Source organism: Leopardus geoffroyi, chromosome E1, assembly GCF_018350155.1.
Source record: "Leopardus geoffroyi isolate Oge1 chromosome E1, O.geoffroyi_Oge1_pat1.0, whole genome shotgun sequence".
NCBI lineage: Eukaryota > Metazoa > Chordata > Mammalia > Carnivora > Felidae > Leopardus > Leopardus geoffroyi.
In genome coordinates, this window is record NC_059330.1 from 11,879,743 (window position 1) to 11,900,444 (window position 20,702).

The window sequence follows — 20,702 nt, forward strand, 5'->3', positions numbered from 1 at the left end:
GGCTATTAGCAATCATGTTTTTCCAAGAATACTTGGTGACAGAACAAAGGCTAAAACTACATTAAGTGGAAAGAGGATGCTACACCACAGGAAGTTTAAGTTTTGTTAAAATACATGTATTATATTTAATGTGCATCAAAGAGAGGGCGCCTGGGTGGCTCAGTTGGTTAAGCATTTGACCTCGGCTCAGGTCATGATCTCACGGTTTGTGGGTTCGAGCCCCGCGTCAGGCTCTGTGCTGACAGCTGGGAGCCTAGAGCCTGTTTTGGATTCTGTGTCTCCCTCTCTCTGCCCCTCCCCTGCTCTCTCTCTCTCTCTCTCAAAAATAAACGTAAAAAAATTAATACGCATCAAAGAGAAACTAGAAAGAAACACCTCAAAATATTAATAGTGTTTTCATCACAGGTAGCAGTTTTATAGCCAGGGTTTTGTTATTTTTTCCCTTTGTTTGGTCAGGGCATCCACTGCCCACTATTACTGAGCCCCTTCCTCTGATAACAGCACCTCACTTTTTCTCTTCAAAGACCCCTGGCCTTGATGGGATGTCAATCAGGATGCCCACCGTCCCCTGACCAAGGGAGGGGAACGTGACCTGAGCTCAGCCGGTAAGCCTCCCTCCTGGGAACGTGAATCTTGGGCAAACACACCCACGGACGGAGAACGAATGGGGCTGTGGTCTTTGCGAGCACAAGTGCTTGGAGAGACCCCCTGCTGGCTCTGGCTCCCCAGCGGCTTGTCGACGGGCTGCTCCTTCAGATCCTCTGGTGGTTCTCTGAGCAAAGCAACGGCCTCCTAATAAACCCTATTTTTCTTCAAGTTAGCGGGACGCCGTTGATGTCGCTTGCAACGAAGGAGTCCCAAGTGGTATCATCTGTGTTCGCTGGACTCTGAGCCCTCTGCAGTGCGCAGGCGCTGCTGGTGGGAGCAGCTAAGGGCGCGGGCTCTGGGACGCACGGCTCTGGACCAAGCCCCGCTGCCTGTGCGATCACCAGGCTCAGGGACAAGCTGCCTCGCCTCTCTCAGCCTCCCTCTTCGTCCCTCACATCAGAGGAGCACCCTGTTTCACAGGGAGCTGCCGTACTGATAATAAAAGTACAGTGCCTGGCATAGCTAAGGCATCAGATAAATGGCAAACGTGGTTACTGGAATATGTTTGATGAGTGCCTGTTGAATCTATGCGTCCGACAACAAACACTGAGTGCTGTTAGCGTGCCAGGCACTGGGACCAAAAGTAAGCAAGACAGACACAGTCGCTGCCCTCATGGGGCTTGCAGTCTAACGGGGAGACAGATAACAAGACACAGACGAAGACGTAAACCCCTTGCAAGTGTTTATACAGGAAACAAGGGGCTGAGGGACGGAACAGCAAGGCAGGGAAAGAACAAACTTTTAGGTACGGGCAGGAAACGGGGTTGGGGGGCGGCTGAGTGAGGCCTCAGGGAGGAGGAAGAACCAGGCACGCAGATGGCCCAGCATGTTTAAGGGCATGAGCCAAGAACACCGGGCCTGCTCGAGAAATAGGAACACGGAGCATCCGTTGAGAACGGAGGATCAGGAACTTAGGATGGCAGGAGAGACGGCTGGGCAGGCCTTGCGGGTTATGATGAGGAGTTTGTGTGTGTGCGTGTATTTTAAAGTTCCATTTTAAGTGCGGTGGAAAACTACTGAAAGGTTTTACAGCGTGGGACTCACTTGATCTACTTTGTAGAACCGTGTGGAACTGAAACGAGCAGGCAGTACGGACGGCTCTTTTGGCGGTTCTGGGAAGAGAAGCCAAGGTGGTGTGACGGAGGGAGAAGCAGGCGGATGCCAGGACCCCGAACAGGAAATACAACTTGCTGATGCCCTGGGCGTGGGGGGTAAGAAGGGCATCACCAAGATGGCTCTGTGGCTCTCAGACTCAGAGGCTGGTGGACGATGCCAGTTTACTGAGAGGGACAGACAAACATGAAATGGGGACATCAGGAGCCCAGGGGCATCAGGTTTGAGTTATCCAGAGCTCAGAGGGCGGTCTTGGGCGGAAGCCATAAGGTGGGAGGGTGGGCATCAAGATGGCGCTTGAGTCCACAGGCACGCAGGAATGGCTGCCATTTTCTCAGTCTTACTCCACTAAGCACCAGGCAATCACCCTGACCGCCCACTACAAGCACAGTTGAAATAGTTACTCTGGCCCAGTGACTCACCCCTGCGGGTACACCTGGTGAACTTGTTAAAACACACTGGGCCGCTCCCAGAGCTTCCGACTCAGAAGGTCACAGGAAGGGCTGGAAAACGTCCACTTCTACCAAACATCTGGGGGATGCAGATCCCGCCGGTCTGGGGACCTGACTTCGGATCATTGCTCTGCTAGAAGCAGGGGGCCAGGCCTTCAGTCCTAACTCCACACTTACCGATGGCAGGTCCTTAGCTCCCTTGAGTTTAGCGCAACTCATGTTAAAAGTCAGAGGGTAACCAGGGAATGGGTGAGGAGCACGGAATGCAATGGTGACGGCCAAGCGCCTCGCCTAATGCCACCGTTCCCTGCTCAGCAAGGGTGAGTTCCCATTGCACTTAACGCACACCCAAGGCACTCAATGTCGTGAGGACTGTGTATGTTTGGTTCCTAACACGGAGTTGGAGAGAGGAGAGACTGTGTGAGACACTTGAGAAAATTCCGTGCCGAGCAATCCCCCTGGGGGGGGGGGGGGGCGGGGGGGGCGGTGTTCTGGGCGCCCAGTCCCTCCTTCCTGGACTCGGGAGGCTGCCCCCACTTCCCGTGAACCCACCTGTGGTAGGAGTGCCCACCTCCCGGGCAACACGCCTTTCCCGTGGGTTTGGTACCACAGGTTCTCAATTTCCAGAAAAGCCCCAGCATTACATCATTCTAGTTCTTTCCAATAAAGATGACATGAGCATGTGTAGCAAGACGCCATGTAACCGCCTCACCTTTGTAAGACTTTTGTGTGAACAGAGTCAGGTGCCCCAGTATTTGGGTGGGGGTTGCCTCCACGGCCTCCCCTGGCACGTTTCTCTCATCTCACCCTTCACAAATGATGCTTCCCTAACATGGGGGTGGTCAGCCTCCCCAGAGAACCTGGCACCCTCCCCAGGGTCCACGCAGAGAACGTGCTGGAATTTCAGACTGGTGCTAGAGAAGATCTTTGGGAGAGGAGACGCTGGCACGGACAGGAGGGAGGGATGGGAGAAGAGGCAGACACGAGGCCGCCCGAGCTCCCGAAGGCGGTGCGGTGAGGGCCGTGCCTTCCCCCGGGGGGTACTGAGTGCCAGCACCCCTTACCCGCGGCACCATGGGGTAAAGGTGAGAAGAGGCAAAGCACCAGGCCCTCCAAGCAAGCTGCACATCTTACCTTCTCGTAGGGACAGTACTTGTACATCTTGATGGGGCTCGTGCAGATGAAGACATCAGTGCTGCGACAAGAGGAAGGAGAGTCAGCCTGAGCACCCACGTCTCCGCGGCCTTCGTCACCCCCACCCTCCTGCTCTGCGGGCGTCAGGCCCTCACGGGTCTGCACCCGTCACCTGGAACCGGAAAACCCACTGCCCTGCATTGCTGTCCAAGCCAGAGACATCTGCTCTGTCCCACAGCCCTGAACAGCCACGTGCGACATCACCTCCGGCCCCGCGACCAGCTCGGGGACGGGCATCCCACGGACGGCACTTCTGCATGTGGCCGGAGCCAGTTAGCTGGCGAATCTCTTGCCCTCTCGGGGATCTGAACGGGGAGATGCCGAGAGGAGGAAGCATGAGCGACGAGAGGCCTTAAAAGGATGCAGAGCAAGTTACCTGAGGGAGAATCAGGGCCTCATGCCATGCAAAGGAAAGAACCCCGTGAGGGAGGAGCCTTCGGAGGGAGTGTGCCCTCCAAGCCCTCCGGCGGAGGTGACAGAGAGCAGCGGCCCCATCCTCTGGGTCAGGCTAAGCGGCCGGACGATGGCAGGGAGGCCCCTCAAGACGGGCACGGGCTCTGCTGAGGAACACCGCCTCCCCACCGTCTGGCTCTGCTCTGGTGACAGTGGGGAACTGACAGGAAGGGCCTCATCCCCACGGCTCAGGGGCCCCGACACAGCCATCTGGTCCCAAACAGCCACATAAAGCCGGCATCGAACGAGCCCGGGAAGACTAGGTTTCCGGGCTCCTTTTCTCTTTGGCAAAAAGACGTCAGACTGCCAGGTCCCCTGGCAAGAATGCCTGTGCCGTCCAGCGACCCCTGAGGCTCGGCTCTCGTGGCGCTGCCCCTGCCACCCTCACTGTCCCCGCCCGCGTGCAGGGTCCGTCCCGTAGGCACTGAGCCTCTCCTCGAGGTGCGCTCTCACCCCCTGCCCGCACTGAAACCTGGCCTCCCACGAGGAACCTGCCTCCCCTGCGTGCCTTGCAGCGAAAGCTGTTTTTCCCTCACACCCCACGTGCTTCAGAGACACAAGATGAGGAGGCTCTTCCTCGCTTCCAGACCTTTCCTCCTGTTAGAGTGGATGGTCCGTCAGGTTCTAACAGGAGGCCTAGAGGCCAGCAGAGAGGAAGTGCCGGTCAACTCTGAGGAAAAGTCACAGGCGCGGTCCAGGCAGCACCCCGAAACAAGACCACGAGAAACCAGATCAAACCAGACAGGCCCAAGATGGCTGATAGAGTATCACTAAAATCTCCTCCCTAAGGGAGCCTTGACAGGACCCCCCCCACCCCCACCCCCGACCAAATCAGGAAGAAAAAGCGAGTAACCCACAGTCCTGGAAGGGACTGCCCCCTGCTTCCAAGAAATCTCCGACTCAAGGAATGACTATTCCACCCTGCTGCTAACACCTGCCGGTGAAAGACAGAGACTCAAACCCCCGTGGGCACAGCTCTCTCTTGAGCTCGCCGGGCCTCACCCCTCGAGAGTGTACTTCCGCTTTAATACACCCCCTGGCCTGTACTGCTCATCCGTTGCGTTGTGTCTGTCCTTGAAATCTTTCGGGAGACCAAGAGCCTCCTGCGACACCTCTGGACAGGCTGGGCCGAGGCCTCGGGACCCCGGGCCTCCCCCGTCCACACAGCAACACTCCTTCAAAATCCCTGACTCGGTGAAGCCTGTGCCCAACGGCCCCACGCCTGCTGCCCTTCCCAGCTGCCGTCACCTGCCACCTGCCCAGGGGCCGTCCCTCATCCCCCCCACCGCCCGAGGGCTCACCGACGCGCCTCCATCCTGCTGCGCACACACAGTGGACCCAACCCCACCTCCCAGGTCCGGCCTGCACGCCTCCAAAATCCTCCTCTGCCCCACCTCCGACACCCTTCCCACGGCCACACCTGGATTGTGTCCTCACTCTGCCCGCCACCTGCTGTCCTCCTGGCGGAGGCATCTTCACTCAATGGCAAGACAACAACCCCGAGGCTCAGCACACTTCTGTCATCCCTGGCCACCGCCCTCCCTCAGGTCCCTGTGGCCCCCCCTGCCATCTCTCCACTCATCCTTCTCTCTCTCCACCAAGGCCCTGAAAGAACCCAACTCTCCAGCTTCTACCTGCACCCAAGGAGCCCAATGTTGCACCTCATCAGTTTGGCCGTTTTAACCTTAAATTCATGACCACAACCCCAAGGCAGTGGTGCAGGAGCCCGGCAGCCTTTCCCCGCGAGGCCCCGCCGTGTGCTCGTGTTTCCGCTCCCCAGGACAGCCATGGGACCACCCCCCTTTCCTCAGACTTCTCGGCCGCGAGACCCCCCGTCTTCCCATCGTGGATTCTAGAAACGTGCCTGTGCCTGAACTTCCTTCTCTCGCTCGATGGCACGGGAGGAGCAGGCCTGCCTCCCTCCCTCCTCTCAAGGCAAGCCCTTCATTGGTGTCCTGGATTCCATCCCTTTATCTTCGCAAGGAGACACTTGCAGGGGCGACACTTCGCAGGGGCCCTGCGACACCCCCTTTCCCTGCGCTCCTCTTCCATACAACTCATTCGAGCGTGTTCTGTTCTCTCCCGTCTTGTAACATACATATACACACACACGACCTTGACCTCACACCCGCCCCTGTGACCTCCCACGTCTCTGACCCAATACATCTGCCAGGCGGCCTGCACTTGGTGACCCCACTTCCTCACCTCCGGAGCCTGCTTCAACCCACCCAGCCTGGAGCCCACCCCCTCTGCTCCACAGAAAGTGCCTGTTGTCACCAAGGACCCTCATGTCACCATACCCCACGCACACCCCACTCTCCTCTTGCTCACCAGCACCCGAGCGGCCGTGCCCTCCTCTGTGACAGCTCCTGCATTGGCACGCCTGCCCCTCGCCGGCCGCCCCAGCATAATCTCCCAGCTTCTCTGCTGGCTCTGACCCTCAGGGGCTCTTTGCCTACACTCCCTGCTCAGTGACGTCATCCAAGGCTTTACACGCCATCTTTATGCTGGTGTCCCCCCCCCCCCCACCTTAACTTCACAGTCCAGCCCTCTCCCCCGCATGCCAGGCTCGCATCCTTAATGGTCTACTGAATATCTCCATGTGGACATCTCGTCAGCATCGCAAACTCAGTTCTTCCAAAACGGAACATGTGGTCCTCCCCGCTCCCCAGACCTGTTCCTTCCCTAGTTAATGGCACTATTATATTCATCTAGCTGCTCAAGAAAAAAAAATGAAAAATCACGCCTTTTCCTACCCTTCCCCCAGCTCCAATATCCATCCCCAGACCTATGGGGTCTACCTCCAACGCGTGTTTCATTCCACCGACTTCCCTCCACGGTCCTCACCCCAGTCCCGAGCCCCACCATCTCTTACTGAGTTACCACAACCACCTCTGATGGTTCCTCAGCTTCCAATTCTGCCCCTGCCAAGCCTTCCTACCCCCATGCCCCGGCCAAGCATCCAGACTGACCTTTCTTTTCCCCCCCCTGAGGGAGACTGCGAGCAGGGGAGGGGGCAGAGGGACAGAGACAGAATCTGAAGCAGGATCCAGTCAGCACACAGCCCCACGCAGGGCTCAATCCCATGACCCTGGGATCATGACTTGAGTCAAAATCGAGTTGGACGCTTACCCCACTGAGCCATCCAGGGGCCCCCATAGTTAACATTTTGAGGAAACGTTTTCTCTAGTGTTTTCCACAGCAGCTGCACGCCTTTACAATCCGACCAGCAGTGATAAGGGTTCCAAATTCTCCACATCCTCGGCCACATTTATGATTGTCCTATTTTTCTTATTATTACGGTCATTCTCGTGGGTACGAAGTGGTATCTCATTACGGTTTTGATTTGCATTTTCCTACAGACGAATGATGTCGGGGCCAATTTTCATGCCCTCGTTGGCCATTTGCATATCTTCTTTGGAAAATTGCCTGTCCAAACTTAGCGCCCCAAGCCCATGTTTTTAAAATCTAAGTTAAATCCCATCATTGTCTCTTCGACCTGCTCCTCTGCCAGTGTGCCGTCCCTCCCACCCACACCACGCTCCCTGAATTCTAGCCACACTGGTCTCCTCTGAGATGTCACTCAAATAAGCAGAATCCTTGCCCATCTCAGGGCCTTTGTACCCTGGCTCCTTACTAACTAGCTCATTCTTACCACTTAGCTCTGAAGTCAAATGTCACCTCCTCAGAGAAACCTTTCCACCCCACCTGAAGCAGTCCCTTCCCCGTTGACTCTCAAATATATCGCCTGTTTATTGCCTTCACAAAGCTTGTTGCAAACTGAAATTATTTTTCTTTATACTTGCCATCTTCCCCACCGTATTGAAAACTCCTTGAGACCTGAGACCTTAGGTTGGGTGTCTTATTTTGTGCTGGCACGGTGCCAGGCACATATGAAGTGACACACAACATACGTGTTTAGTGAGTGAATGAATACATTGCCTCCTATGCCGGGCTCCGCGATCGTAGGCATGCTCACAACACCAACCCCACCTTTGGTGTCCTTCATCTTGCTCGTGGGCAAGCAACGGCCTCCCTTGGGGGTGCGTGTTCCAGGCCCCTTGGAGGTTAATGTATGCCCTGACCGGAATGTAGAAAGGCTTGCTCAGATCTCTCCTAATGATGTTGAGATACCTAGTAGAGGTAACATAGTTTCTTCCCCCGCCTTCTGGTACCCACATGGTGCCATGAGGTCTGCCAAGCCTTAGTCCCTCTGACCTCACCACAGTGCTCTCTGCACATCTCTTCCCTCTAGAAAATCTACGGCCTCACGTCAGGACTTGGCAGAGAATGGTTGTGCAGTTCTGGATCGCTGCTCACCTGATCGCCCCATCAGAGTCATCCTGAATTGAAACTGTGTAAACTGTACAGAGTCCCCAGAAAACTGTATGTTTTCTGGTCTCAAAGCGCCTTCTCGGTTTGGAGGACGCTTTACTGTCCCTCTTTCACCTTCTAATAATAGGTATTGAAAGGCATGGCTAAACACAGGCGTGAGCGGGGCACCTGGGTGGCTCAGTCGGTTAAGTGTCCGACTTCGGCTCAGGTCATAAGCTCATGGTTCATGGGTTCATGGGTTCGAGCCCCGCATCAGGCTCTGTGCTGACAGCTCGGAGCCTGGAGCCTGCTTCAGATTCTGTGTCTCCCTCTCTCTCTGCCCCTCCCCTGCTCGTGCTCTGTCTCTCTCTCTCTCAAAAATAAACATTAAAAAAAAAAAAAAAAAAACACAGGTGTGAGCACAACTAAACTTATCCTTATAAATGAGTGGTGCTAAGTAGTCCCCCTAGGATGTCAAATACTTGTTTTGGCAAACACTGCCACCGTTTCATACATGTTTGAAGTTATACATATTATAATGACAACTACGGGGAAAAGATCTGTATGCAAGAAAACTCCAGCAAAAACACCAAAATATAAGTGGTTGTTTCAACGTGATGAGGTTCTAAATGACTTTTTATCCTATATTTTAATTTTCCAAATTAACCATTGTTTTTTTAAAACAAACATTTTTCAGCCTTCTCTTAGGGACTGACCTCTGAAGCCAATTATAATCCCGACAGAAAGTGCTCATTGCTTTAGACATCATGAGTTCCTTTTATTCAGCACATACTAAAATCCATCATATTCTAGGGGTGCCTGGGTGGCTCAGTCGATTAAGTGTCCAGCTCTGGATTTCAGCTCAGGTCATGATCTCATGGGTTTGTGAGTTCGAGCCCCATGTTGGGCTCTGTGCTGGCAGCATGGAGCCTGCTTGGGATTCTCTCTCTCTCTCTCTCTCTCTCTCTCTCTCAATAAATAAATAAACTTAAAGAAATCCATCATACTCTAAGCACTAGGGAGATTCAGCTATGACTCATTCAGTTGCCGGCAGTGACTCCAAATCAGTTTTGGCTATTTCCACACGTCAAATGCCCCTTTCAAGGATAAGTCATGCTGACTAATGGCACTTTATATGGAATATACTATGCTGGTTGTTCTGGGGGAACATCTGCAGGAAGAATAGCATTTAAGTATCACTTAGTGTGTATCAAATTTAAATATAGAGCACAGACAAGAGGTGGGTGGGGGGATGGCTGAAACAGATAAAGGAGATTAAGAGTGCACTCACTATGATGAGCACTGAGTAATGTACATGATTGTTGAATCATTATATGGTACACTTGAAACTAACGTAACACTGTATGCTAATTATATTTCAATAAAAATTGTTTTTAGATGCATATGGAGGGGCGCCTGGGTGGCTCAGTCTCTTGATTTTGGATCGGGTCATGATACCAGGATCGTGAGATCAAGCCCCATGTCGGGCTCAGCACTGAGGGTGGAAGCTGCTTAAGATTCTCTCTGGGCACCTGTGTGGCTCAGTCATTTAGGCGTCCAACTTCAGCTCAGGTCATGATCTCATGGTTTGTGAGTTCGAGCCCCCTGTCGGGCTCTGTGCTGACAGCTTGGAGCCTGGAGTCTGTTTCGGATTCTGCATTTCCCTCTCTCTCTGCCCCTCCCCTGTTTGTGCTCTGTCTGTCTGTCTGTCTGTCTCTCTCTCTCTCAAAAATAAATAACCATTAAAAAAATTTTTAAAAAAAGATTCTCTCTCTCCCTCTGCCCTTCCTCTGCTCGTGCTCTAAAATTAAAAAAAAAATAATAAAATAAAAATGCATATGGCTTTGATCCAGCTAGTCCCCTCTTGTACAGAAATACTTGCCTGTGTACTCATTGTAGCCCTGATAAACAAGGAGCAATGAGAACCAACTTAAATGTCTATATGGAACGCATTAAATACATGATGGTATATGTATACAACAAAACACGATGCAGTAGTTACAAAGAATAAGATAGTTCGATAGTGTTGTTGTGGGAAGGTAGCTAACACATATTGTCAAGTACAAAAGAGAAAGCAATAGAATAATATAGAAGACCACATCCTATTTTATAAACAACAACTATTCTGTGAATGTTTATTCAGCAAACACCTCAGCCTGTACCCTGTGCCAGGTAGCACCCTAGGGACCAGGAATATAGCTCCCTGACCCCAGGGAGCTGACATTTGAGAGAGGAAGGGACAACACAGACACACAACATCAGCTTAGAGAACATACCCAGGGGATGGGGAGGAATAGCTGGGTGGGGACAGTGGCCTCTTTAGCTACAGCAGCATGGCCACTTTGAAGAGGGGACACGAAAGCTACTCAGAGCTAAAGGATTAAAGTCAATGTGGCCACACCAAGTTCTAGCAGGGAAATATTCCAAGAGGGTATGTTAAGAGTTCTGTAAGATCGGAAACAAGCTTGGTGCATCCCCGGGGCAGAAAATAAGCCAGCGTGCCTGAAGCAGGTGAAAAGAGGTTGGAGGGCGACACAGCGGGTAGCAGACCACCTCACGGGCCTGGCGGACTTAGGGTAGGAAGCCAAGAGGGACAGGGGGAGGGGCAGAGAGGGAGGCAGACAGAGAATCCAAAGCAGGCTCCACACTGACAGCACAGGGCCCTACGCGGGGTTCGAACGCACAAACTGTGAGATCGTGACCTGAGCAGAAGTCAGACGCTTAACCGACTGAGCCACCCAGGTGCCCCCCAAGAGGTAGTTTTAGGAGGCGACCAACATCACCAGAATTTGGTTTAAGAATATCCCTCTGGGGGCGCCTGGGTGGCGCAGTCGGTTAAGCGTCCGACTTCAGCCAGGTCACGATCTCGCGGTCCGTGAGTTCGAGCCCCGCGTCGGGCTCTGGTCTGATGGCTCAGAGCCTGGAGCCTGTTTCTGATTCTGTGTCTCCCTCTCTCTCTGCCCCTCCCCCGTTCATGCTCTGTCTCTCTCTGTCCCAAAAATAAATAAACGTTGAAAAAAAAATTTTTTTTTAAAAAAAGAATATCCCTCTGGCTGCTGGGTAGAACATACAAATTTATATACAGATAAACCTGTATTTGTAAACCATACAGATATGTGCATAAATGCATTTTAAAAGGTCTGTAAGCATACACCCCAAATTGTTAACAAGGATAGAAAGAGCGGGGTTGAGGGAGATGTACATGAGAGTGTGGAGAAAATGGGCAACTCACATTTTTTCACATATGTACACACTGCATTTTTCATAAGAATATACTCATGTATTACTGAATAATAATAATAATAATAATAATAATAATAAAGGGTAGGGGCACCTGGGTGGCTCAGTCAGTTGAGCGTCCGACTTTGGCTCAGGTCACAATCTCGAGGTTTGTGAGTTCAAGCCCCGCTTCAGGCTCTCTGCTGTCAGCACAGAGCCTGCTTCGGATCCTCTGTCCCCGTCTCTCTCTGCCCCTCCCCCGCCAAAAAATAAAAATAAACACTAAGAAAAAAAGGGTAGTTGCCACTGAAGATAGTCCGAGGAAGCACAGCCCCTGCTCGGCGCTGGTGGAGGAAGGACACAGCATGCCAGGAAGGCTGTTTTAGGACAGTGGGCAGATAAGGTATTCGCTCACTGTTCCCCTCCTACCTGACACCCCCTTGCCTTCTGCACCTGCCAGATCCTTTTCATTTTTCAAGATGACAGCTCAAGTGTCACCACCTCCTCTGGGGACTATTAGCCCCTGCCTTCTGTATTCATACATCTACCACACCACTTCTAGAACTATGTTCCAGTCATCTGTTTACTAGTGAACTCTTTGAAGGCAGGATCTCTTACCTACTTCTGTATCTGCAGCATCTTCTAGGAAGCCTAGCATGTACCAGATGCCTGACAAATATTCCTTAAGTAACATTTTAAACCTTGGCCTCTGTCTACTTTGGTACTAGATACAAAGCTACCCACTTAGTTACTGACTAGATCCCTCTCTCTCTCTGTCCAAACTTTGGGCACTGACTGACCTTAGGAATCTACCCTGTTAGGAGCCAAATGGAAGTACAAGACCTGTGGTATGGTCTAGACTTGCATTTTCACAAAAGCGTTAACAGGGAAGCTATGGGGGGAAAAATGGGGGGAAAAGTGTTCTAGGCTAGAATACATATGAAGAATGCTATATCCTCTGCTACCCCAGTGAAGAGTCATGATGCACACACTAGCAATCTGGAAGCCCTTAGAAGTCTGATCTTAATCCAATGCCCTCCATACTGTTTTGGTTAAAGAATACTTTTTTGTTGCATACCTATTAAATCTTGCAGGATAGTAACCACAGCAGCTAACATCTACTGAGCACTTACAATGTGCCAGGAGCTATATATACTGAGGACTTTCTCGTAACCCTCCTTCTACACTTGAAGAAACTGAGACCCGGAAAGTTTAATAACTTGCCCAACATCTCAGAGTTAGATTCGGGAAAAGCCCGGATGTAAGCCTGGGCAGCCCAACTCCAGTTAGGATATAACCTTAACCACTATGCTATCTAGCACCCCAGAATACAGTTGGCTGAATGCGGTCCAGGAAACGCTGATCCAAACCCAAATAGAATTTTGAACAGCTTCAGTGCAGATACACATACACTTTGCCCCTCTAGGCTCTTCCTGTAGGTGGAAGAAGTCGTACAACAGTATTCCACCATAAATCAAGTTCAAATCATAAACCAGAATGAAACACAGTACTCTGCAGGACCTGACTCAAGTCTAAAACTAAACTGCCAACCAAATGAGTCTGAAAAACTCTAACTCAAAGTTCTAATGGTGGAACTTTGAACACTGATGATTTGGGGAGGCATTTATATGGCACAGTAAAGACCAAATCATACCTTATGTTTGATTGGTCATGCAGGCTGGTAAATTCAAGCAAAACTGTGACCAATAAAAGTTTATGCAAGTCTAGAAATAAATCTTAAACACTTACGGTCAGTTGATGTTTGTCAAGGAAGCCAAGACCATTCAACAGAAGGAAAAAAGAGTCTTTTCAACAAGTGGTTCTGAGAACTGGATTTTCACTCACAAAAGATTGAGGTGGGACCCCTTCCTTACACTTGATGCAAAAATTAACTCAAAATGGATCAAAGACCTACATGTAAGAGCTAAAACTATAAAGTTCTTAGAAGAAATCATAGGAGCAAGTCTTTGTGACCTTGGCTAAGGCACATGATACTTAGATACGACAGCAAAAACACAGGGGCAAAAGAGAAAAACAGATAAAGTGAACTATATCCAAATAAAAACTTTGGGTTTCAAAGGACACCACCAAGAAAGTAAAGCAACAATCCACATGGGATGAGAGAATATATTTGCAAATCATATATCTGATAAGGGACTTGTTATCTAAAATAAAGAACTCTCAAAAATTAGCAATAAAGGGGCACCTGGGTGGCGCAGTCGGTTAAGCGTCCGACTTCAGCCAGGTCATGATCTCGCGGTCCGGGAGTTCGAGCCCCGCGTCGGGCTCTGGGCTGATGGCTCAGAGCCTGGAGCCTGTTTCCGATTCTGTGTCTCCCTCTCTATCTGCCCCTCCCCCGTTCATGCTCTGTCTCTCTCTGTCCCAAAAATAAATAAACGTTGAAAAAAAAAATTAAAAAAAAAATTAGCAATAAAAAAGATCAATAACCCAATTGAAAAAAAAATAGGAAAGGATCTGAATAAACATTTCTCCAAAAAGGATAAACATATGGTTAAAAAGCACACAAGAAGATGCTCAAAGCATAAGCCCTCAGAGAAATGGCAAATCAAAAGGACGATGAGATATCTCTTCACACCCACCAGGACGGCTACAGTAAAAAAGACCACACGGGGAGCCTGAGTGGCTCAGTTGGTTATAAGTATTCAACTTTGCATCTCAGCTCAGGTCTTGATCTCAGAGCATGAGTTCAAGCCCTGCACTGGGCTCCATGCTACGTGTGAAGCCTCCTTTAAAAAAAAACAAACAAAGCCCACAAGTGTTAGCAAGGGTGTGATGGAATCCTCATCCATTGCTAACGGGAATGTCAAATGGTACTGTCACTTTGGAAAAGTTTGGCAGTCCCCAAAATGTTATACATGGATTTACCGCAAGACCCAGCAATCCTGCTCCTAGGTATATATACACCTAAGAAAAATGAAAACATATGACCACAAAAAAAACCAAAACTTGTACATGAGTGTCCATGGCAGTATTATTCTTAATACCTAAAAAGCAGAAACAACCCACGTGTCTACTAACTGATGGACAGATGAACAAAACGTGGCATATCCGTACCGTGGAATATTACCCAGCCATGAAGTACTGATTTGTGCTAGGAAGCAGATGAACCCTGAAAACACAAGACGGCATAAAAGAAGCCAATCACAAAAGACCACACAGCGTATGTACATGAAATGCACATGAGATGTCTCGCACGGGCAAATCTACAGAGACTCGGAGTAGACGGTGGCTGCCTAGGGTTGTAAGGGAAGGAAAAGAAGGGGTGGTGACTGCTGATGGGTTTAGGGTTTCTTTTGGGGGTGATGAAAGTGTTCTGAAGTTGACCATGGTCATGAGTGCACAACTCTGCGAACACACCCGTTGAATTAGACACTTTAAATGGCTGTACGGCACGCGAACTACATCTCAGGATGGCTTTTGTGTTTTCTGTTTGAAGTCCTCAGGGAAGGCCATCATCTGTAACTGCTGATGGATTTTAGTGGGTGGTGATGGAGCGGGAGCTTCAGCTCACAGAAGCAACGGCTCCACCGGAAGCAAACAGAAATACCTCACACAATACTGCTTCCTCACCACCTTTCTCGTTAGGTCTCCCGTTAGGCCCCTTCGTACCCCTTACTCTGTTCCTTTTCAGCACTGCTCACAGTCCATGATTATCTCTGCTTGTGAGATTCTCTAACGTCAGCACCCACTCTCCGGCAGGGCTGGGAGCTCCAAGACGGCGGGACGATGTGTTGTTCGTCTCTGTATCACTGGTGTCCAGGAGCATCTAACAGAGTCGGTTCTCAGATATTTGCTGAATACGGGCTCATCCAGCACCCAGTCACCCAGATCCCGTTAGACTCGATATTTTCTCCTGTTACTGGATCAAAACACCTTACTAGCCTACAGGCTGAGTGTGTGTCACTCAGGGTGTTACCATGTCCAGGGCTGAAGAGACAAGCATGGAGGCCTGTGCAGGGACGAGGGAGAGAGAAGGCAGGGCGGCAGACGGTGGGGGCAGCAGGGGAGAAGGGGAGGCGCCGGCCGGGGGAAGGCGCAAATACTCAGGCGGGAAGACAAACTTACTTTTCTAGGTTGGCCATCTGCTTCACCGCTTCCACAGCCCCCGGTAGAGGCTCCAGGTCAAGAAAGAAATTTTCCGATTCCCATATGCTAATGGCCTTCTCCTAGAGAGAGAAACATGCGACTTACAGGGTACTCAGCACCTCGCCTCACCACAAGGACGGCACAGCTGGGAAGAGCTGCTGACAAGAAGAGTGTGAGCCTTCCACGCTCCCCTTACCCCCCAACATACACACACACACACACACACACACACACACACACACACACACGGACATATCCCAGGGGGAGGGCGGGTCACATGGAGTATGTGTGTTCCAGCCCCTCTCCAGGGGCTCCGACTTCAGCAAGGATCCAGCAGAGACCAGCTAAGGTGTCAGGGGCCATGAATTCTGAAGCCTGCTCTGCTAGAGGCACGGCTAGGGCCACCTGGGACCCAAGGTAGGTCATGAATCATATGCACTTGCTTGATTCGAACGGCCAGAGGCATTGTAGAGGCTCTGAGCATGGACCAGGTCTTGCCATGGCACTAGAGTCCTTGAATTCAAGAGCTGGAGGAACTTAGAGATTTTTCAGCGCACCTCTGTGCAGTGTAGGTTAAGGGGGGGCTGGTGGAGAGCAGGTGGAAGGCCAGTTGAGCAGAACTCCAGGCTCCTCACTCATATCAACTACGACAGCCCTTTTGTCTGCTTTGTGCATTGATATGTCAGTAAGTACTTTGTGTAAAACGTATTCTGCAGCTTTTAAAGTTTGAAAGCCATGGGGCGCCTGTATGGCTCAGTCGGTTGAGCGTCCGACTTCAGCCCAGGTCATGATCTCACGGTTTGTGAGTTCGAGCCCCACGTCGGGCTCTGTGCTGACAGCTCAGAGCCTGGAGCCTGCTTCGGATTCTGTGTCTCCCTCTCTCTCTGCCCCTCCCCCGCTCATGCTCTGTCTCTCTCTCTCTCTCTCTCTCTCTCTCTGTCAAAAATAAACATTAAAATTTGTTAAAAAAAATAAATAAATAAAGTTTGAAAGCCAAAAATCCAGACCTGCATCTGTCATATGAGAAAATCAAGGCTCTGAAAAGAGAAGGGTTTTTCTGAAATGTCACCCAGCAGAACAGTGGCATTGCTGAGAGCTGAACACCACCTCCCAAGTCCCAGGCTAGAAGTTTCTACCTCATGTTACGGGGCCAAAACCAAGTCTGCAGAATGCCACAGTTCTCCAGGCCCGGGACAAGGGGAAGGAAGACAGACCCAGGCCTCTGAGGAGCAGGAACCTGAACCCCATGTGTGTGGTCCAGCAAGGGTCTCTGCCAGGCCAGAGGCCACACGCTCCAGAACCACCGTGTCATACGGGCGGGGAGAACCCTGAGATCACACTGGCCATATTCTTGCAAACTGTGTGGGATTAAGCAAACGAGTAACTCTTGCTAATGTCTGTTCTCTCTTGTTTGAGCCTCACATCCCACAAGGGGCAAGAATTGCTATCCTTGGCTTACTGATAAGGAAACTGACGTTTACAGAGGAATTTCTTTTTCAAGGCCACTTATGGGTGATACTGTCAGAACATGACTTACGGCTTCTGACTCACACAGAGGCAGCATAGGCTGGTGGAAAGCGCACTCGACAGAGGGGTAAGAGGTCCTGGCCCCTTACTGTGTGACCCCGGCCTAACCACCTCACCTCAGTAATCGGCGTCCCAGCCACCTGACCCTCCTTCCATCACTAACTGGGCTCTGAAACTCTGGTCAAGGCACTTCCTGTCTCTGGGCTCAGTTCCTCAACTGTTCTGACCATGCGGGATTCCAAGTCAGTTAAGGGGCGCCTGGGTGGCGCAGTCGGTTAAGCGTCCGACTTCAGCCAGGTCACGATCTCGCGGTCCGTGAGTTCGAGCCCCGCGTCAGGCTCTGGGCTGATGGCTCAGAGCCTGGAGCCTGTTTCCGATTCTGTGTCTCCCTCTCTCTCTGCCCCTCCCCCGTTCATGCTCTGTCTCTCTCTGTCCCAAAAATAAATAAACGTTGAAAAAAAAAATTAAAAAAAAAAAAATGAGCACTGCCTTCCACCTCAGCCCCGGTGACCCCTCAGAGTACCGTGGAGACCAAAGGGGATACAGATAGAGCAGTGTTTTATAAAGCAGATGTGCCTACATAATTAAGCTGGGTTGACTGATTGGTTGTCTTTAACTGTAGATGCTGGGCCAGCTCAGCCCAGGTGAGACCCGGGGATGTCCTGCTGTGAGCTGTGCTGGGGACAAAGGGCACGTGTCCATTTATTAAAATCCCATTTCCTGCAATGTTCCCAGAAGCAGAACTCAGCACGTCACTCCCAGAACACCCCTTCCTTCGTGTCCCAGGAGCTCTGTTCCTTTGCCTCGTCCTTAGAAAATGGTAATTCATCTCCTTAGTCCTGGGGCCTGCACACTTGTACAAAGGACTACAAAAGCCACTGTCCTTTCCAGGATGGGGGACGGGCTTTATTTTATTGCCCTAATACACTTCTGGAAGGAAACAAGGTGCCCAGACTGTCAATACCGTGCACCGTCTATAAACGAACACACACACAGAGCAGGGGGGTATGTTACTGAGGCCGCAAAAAAATTACTAGGGTATTCTCTCCACTTCGAAGTTGGTAATCAGCCATTAGAGCTGGGAGGAGTGAGCACACAGAACTCTGGGAAAGTCACCTTCTGAAGTGCATGGTGTTAAGAGGGACATGGTGCTTGATTTTCTTTTCAACCTGCCTCTCAACAGACCAATTATTGTCAAGTAACCTTTTCTAAGTCGAAAGAAAAGTTACTTGTTAGAGCAGGACAGAGAAGAGGACTTTGGGGTGGCGAAAGCTAAATGTGCTTCGGAGGCAGACGGACTTGGGTTCCAATCCTAGCTGAGCCCCTTACTGGCTATATGACTTAGGACAAGTTTCCTCGCCTGCATGATGGAGATATAACATCTATCTCACATGGGAGATAATGCAGTCAACCTACGGATACAAAATAGGCTCTAATACCATCATCATCATCATCAAACTTCTGGTGACCTAGGTGACCCTAGGTGGCCAATCAAGGGATGCCAGAAAACATCCAGCCTCTTTAAGTGGGCAAGGCAAAATCCTGTTCCTTCCACCAAACAGTTTAAGCTCACAAACCAAGCCATCTGTCTATAAACGTGCCTGGATATTTCCCCTCCATCCATCGCGGACTCAGAGAGCAGAGCACATCAGGAGTCAGGGGGATGTGGCGGGCTCAGGTTCAGCAGGGCCGCCAGAGCAAGGGGATAAACCAAGGAGTTGATCCCACCCCATCTTGACCACTGACGTATTGTGTGATGTGCAGCACTCCACTTCTCTGGACCTCAAATACCACTGGGAACTAATGCATTCATGGAAAAGGGCAAAAAAAGAATGGTAAAGACACTCATCAAATTCGCGAGGATGAAGAAGTGGGCACGTGACTGTGGCAGGGGTCAAAGAGGACTTTACCTGTAACATTTATTTCATTTAAAAAATTAAAAGACTCGTGGCCAAATGCACCAAAACTTAAAAAGTCTGCTGAAGACAGTATATTACGCTTCCTATTCTGACTTTTGAAAGGACAGCCACCAGCTCCTGCGCGCAGGGCTGCGCCCTCGGTCCTCCCCAGGCCCCCCTTTCACACGAGGACTACCCCGAGGCTTGGGGCGATGACCCACCCAAGGTCACGCGGGCTCCCGGCCCAGGACCGGGAAGGAGGGCCTCAGTCCCGCCGGGCTGGGCTCGGGGCCCCGGAGCGGGAACGGCTGCCCGGCTGCAGCGCCGAGCGGGGCCGGGGCGGGGGGGCGGGGGGGGGGGTGCTCACGCTCAGGCCGGGCTGCAGGCGGCCGTACTGCTCCGACAACCAGAAGCCGCGCCGGTCCTCCAGCGCGATGTAGGGCTGGTCGGGGAAGCGCGCGCGGAACTTCCTGAGGAAGCCGCCCTCGAAGTCGGCCAGCACGCCGTCCATGTCCACCAGCACCCGCAGGGAGCGGCCGCCCGCCCTGCCCGCCGGCTCGCCCGACCCCCAGCGCCGCCCCGCGGGGAACGCCGCGCCGCGGGGCCGCCGCGCACACCAGCAGCCTAGCCGGATCATGGTCCCTGGCGGTCGCTCGCCGCGGGCGCCGGGGCCTGGGCCGCGCCACCCCGCCGGGCCGGACCCGGAGACATGACCGCGATGGGGGAAAGAAACCCCTGCCGGCTCGGGCGCGCGGGCAGCGCGGGGCGCGGGGCGCGGGGCGCTGGACGCGCGGGGCGCAGCGCGCAGGCTCTGGCCCCAGAGCGAGGCTGCGGCACGCGCCCCGGCGGAGGCGGAGCTCAGGGGGGCGGGGCTTTGGGGACAGGCCACAGTCCCCTGCTCTCCACTCGCATCTTCTCCCGGGACCCCGGGCCTGGACTGCCTCCTCCCACAGCCGCAGCGTGACTGCAGGAGCAGTGCGCGCTGATGGAGCGAGGCTGTGTCACTGAGCATTCACTGTATGGGGCTGTGGACAAAACTGACCAGGTCCCTGCCATCCATCCTGGAATTTACCTCTTAGAAGGGAGACAGATGAAAAGCAAACAAACGTACAAAACGGGCAAAAAATTTTTCAGAGAGTGACAACAGTATGAAGGAACCAAAACAGGATGATGTGCCCCCGGAGAGCCTCCCTGCTTTACAGCGAATATCTGGGGAGAGGCTGATATAAGTAGGACAAACAAACACCTTGCAAACATTACAAAGCCTTCATAAAACTGATGATTTTCAAATAAATCTGTAAGTATATATTATTTTGTACCCTGGTACCCTTGCTTAAAAAAAAAAAAAAAACACGAAAAACAAAAACAAAAACAAACCAAAAAGCAGACGATGATGCAAAAAGCACCCGATGATGGCCTCTTACAGGAGGTGATGCTGGAGCAGAGACATAAATGATGAGAATAGGGGATGCAAAAAAACAGAAAGACTGAGCGGTCCAGAGAGAGAAAGCAGCAAGGTCAAAGTCCTGAAGCAGGGACAGAGGCTTTAGGGGGTAGAGAGGCCACTGAGACCACAAGCTTCATTCTTATATTTCCTTGGCACCATACTTGCTGAACATCTCCTATGTGCTTGGTGGTGGATATCAAGCAGTGAACAAAGTCCCCACCCTGATGGAACGGACATTTTTGGATCTTTCCGAAATTATGGTGAAGGAAGGGTAAGGTAGTCCACTCTGAGGCCAGAGAGGCAGAGCCACAAGGAAGCAGTGTGGAGCGG

The 20,702-nt window shown here is 51.6% G+C and overlaps 1 protein-coding gene across 4 annotated transcripts in view; it reads right to left on the minus strand.

Moving 5' to 3' along the window:
* Positions 1-19,764, minus strand: part of NT5M (5',3'-nucleotidase, mitochondrial) — a 33,170-nt gene extending 13,406 nt beyond the window's left edge. The window contains exons 1-4 of one of the 4 annotated variants that reach the window (XM_045487626.1): positions 19,293-19,753; positions 15,480-15,580; positions 3,348-3,408; positions 263-1,846 (exon numbers count right to left, since the gene is read on the minus strand). In XM_045487626.1, the coding sequence (XP_045343582.1) occupies positions 1,436-1,846; positions 3,348-3,408; positions 15,480-15,580; positions 19,293-19,562 (843 nt within the window). In that variant the 5' untranslated portion in view covers positions 19,563-19,753 and the 3' untranslated portion in view covers positions 263-1,435. Of the gene's footprint in view, positions 1-262; positions 1,847-3,347; positions 3,409-15,479; positions 15,581-19,292 lie in introns of those variants that run through there. The other 3 variants (XM_045487627.1, XM_045487628.1, XM_045487629.1) reach the window with 3 other exon arrangements.
* Positions 19,765-20,702: the final 938 nt, after the last annotated feature.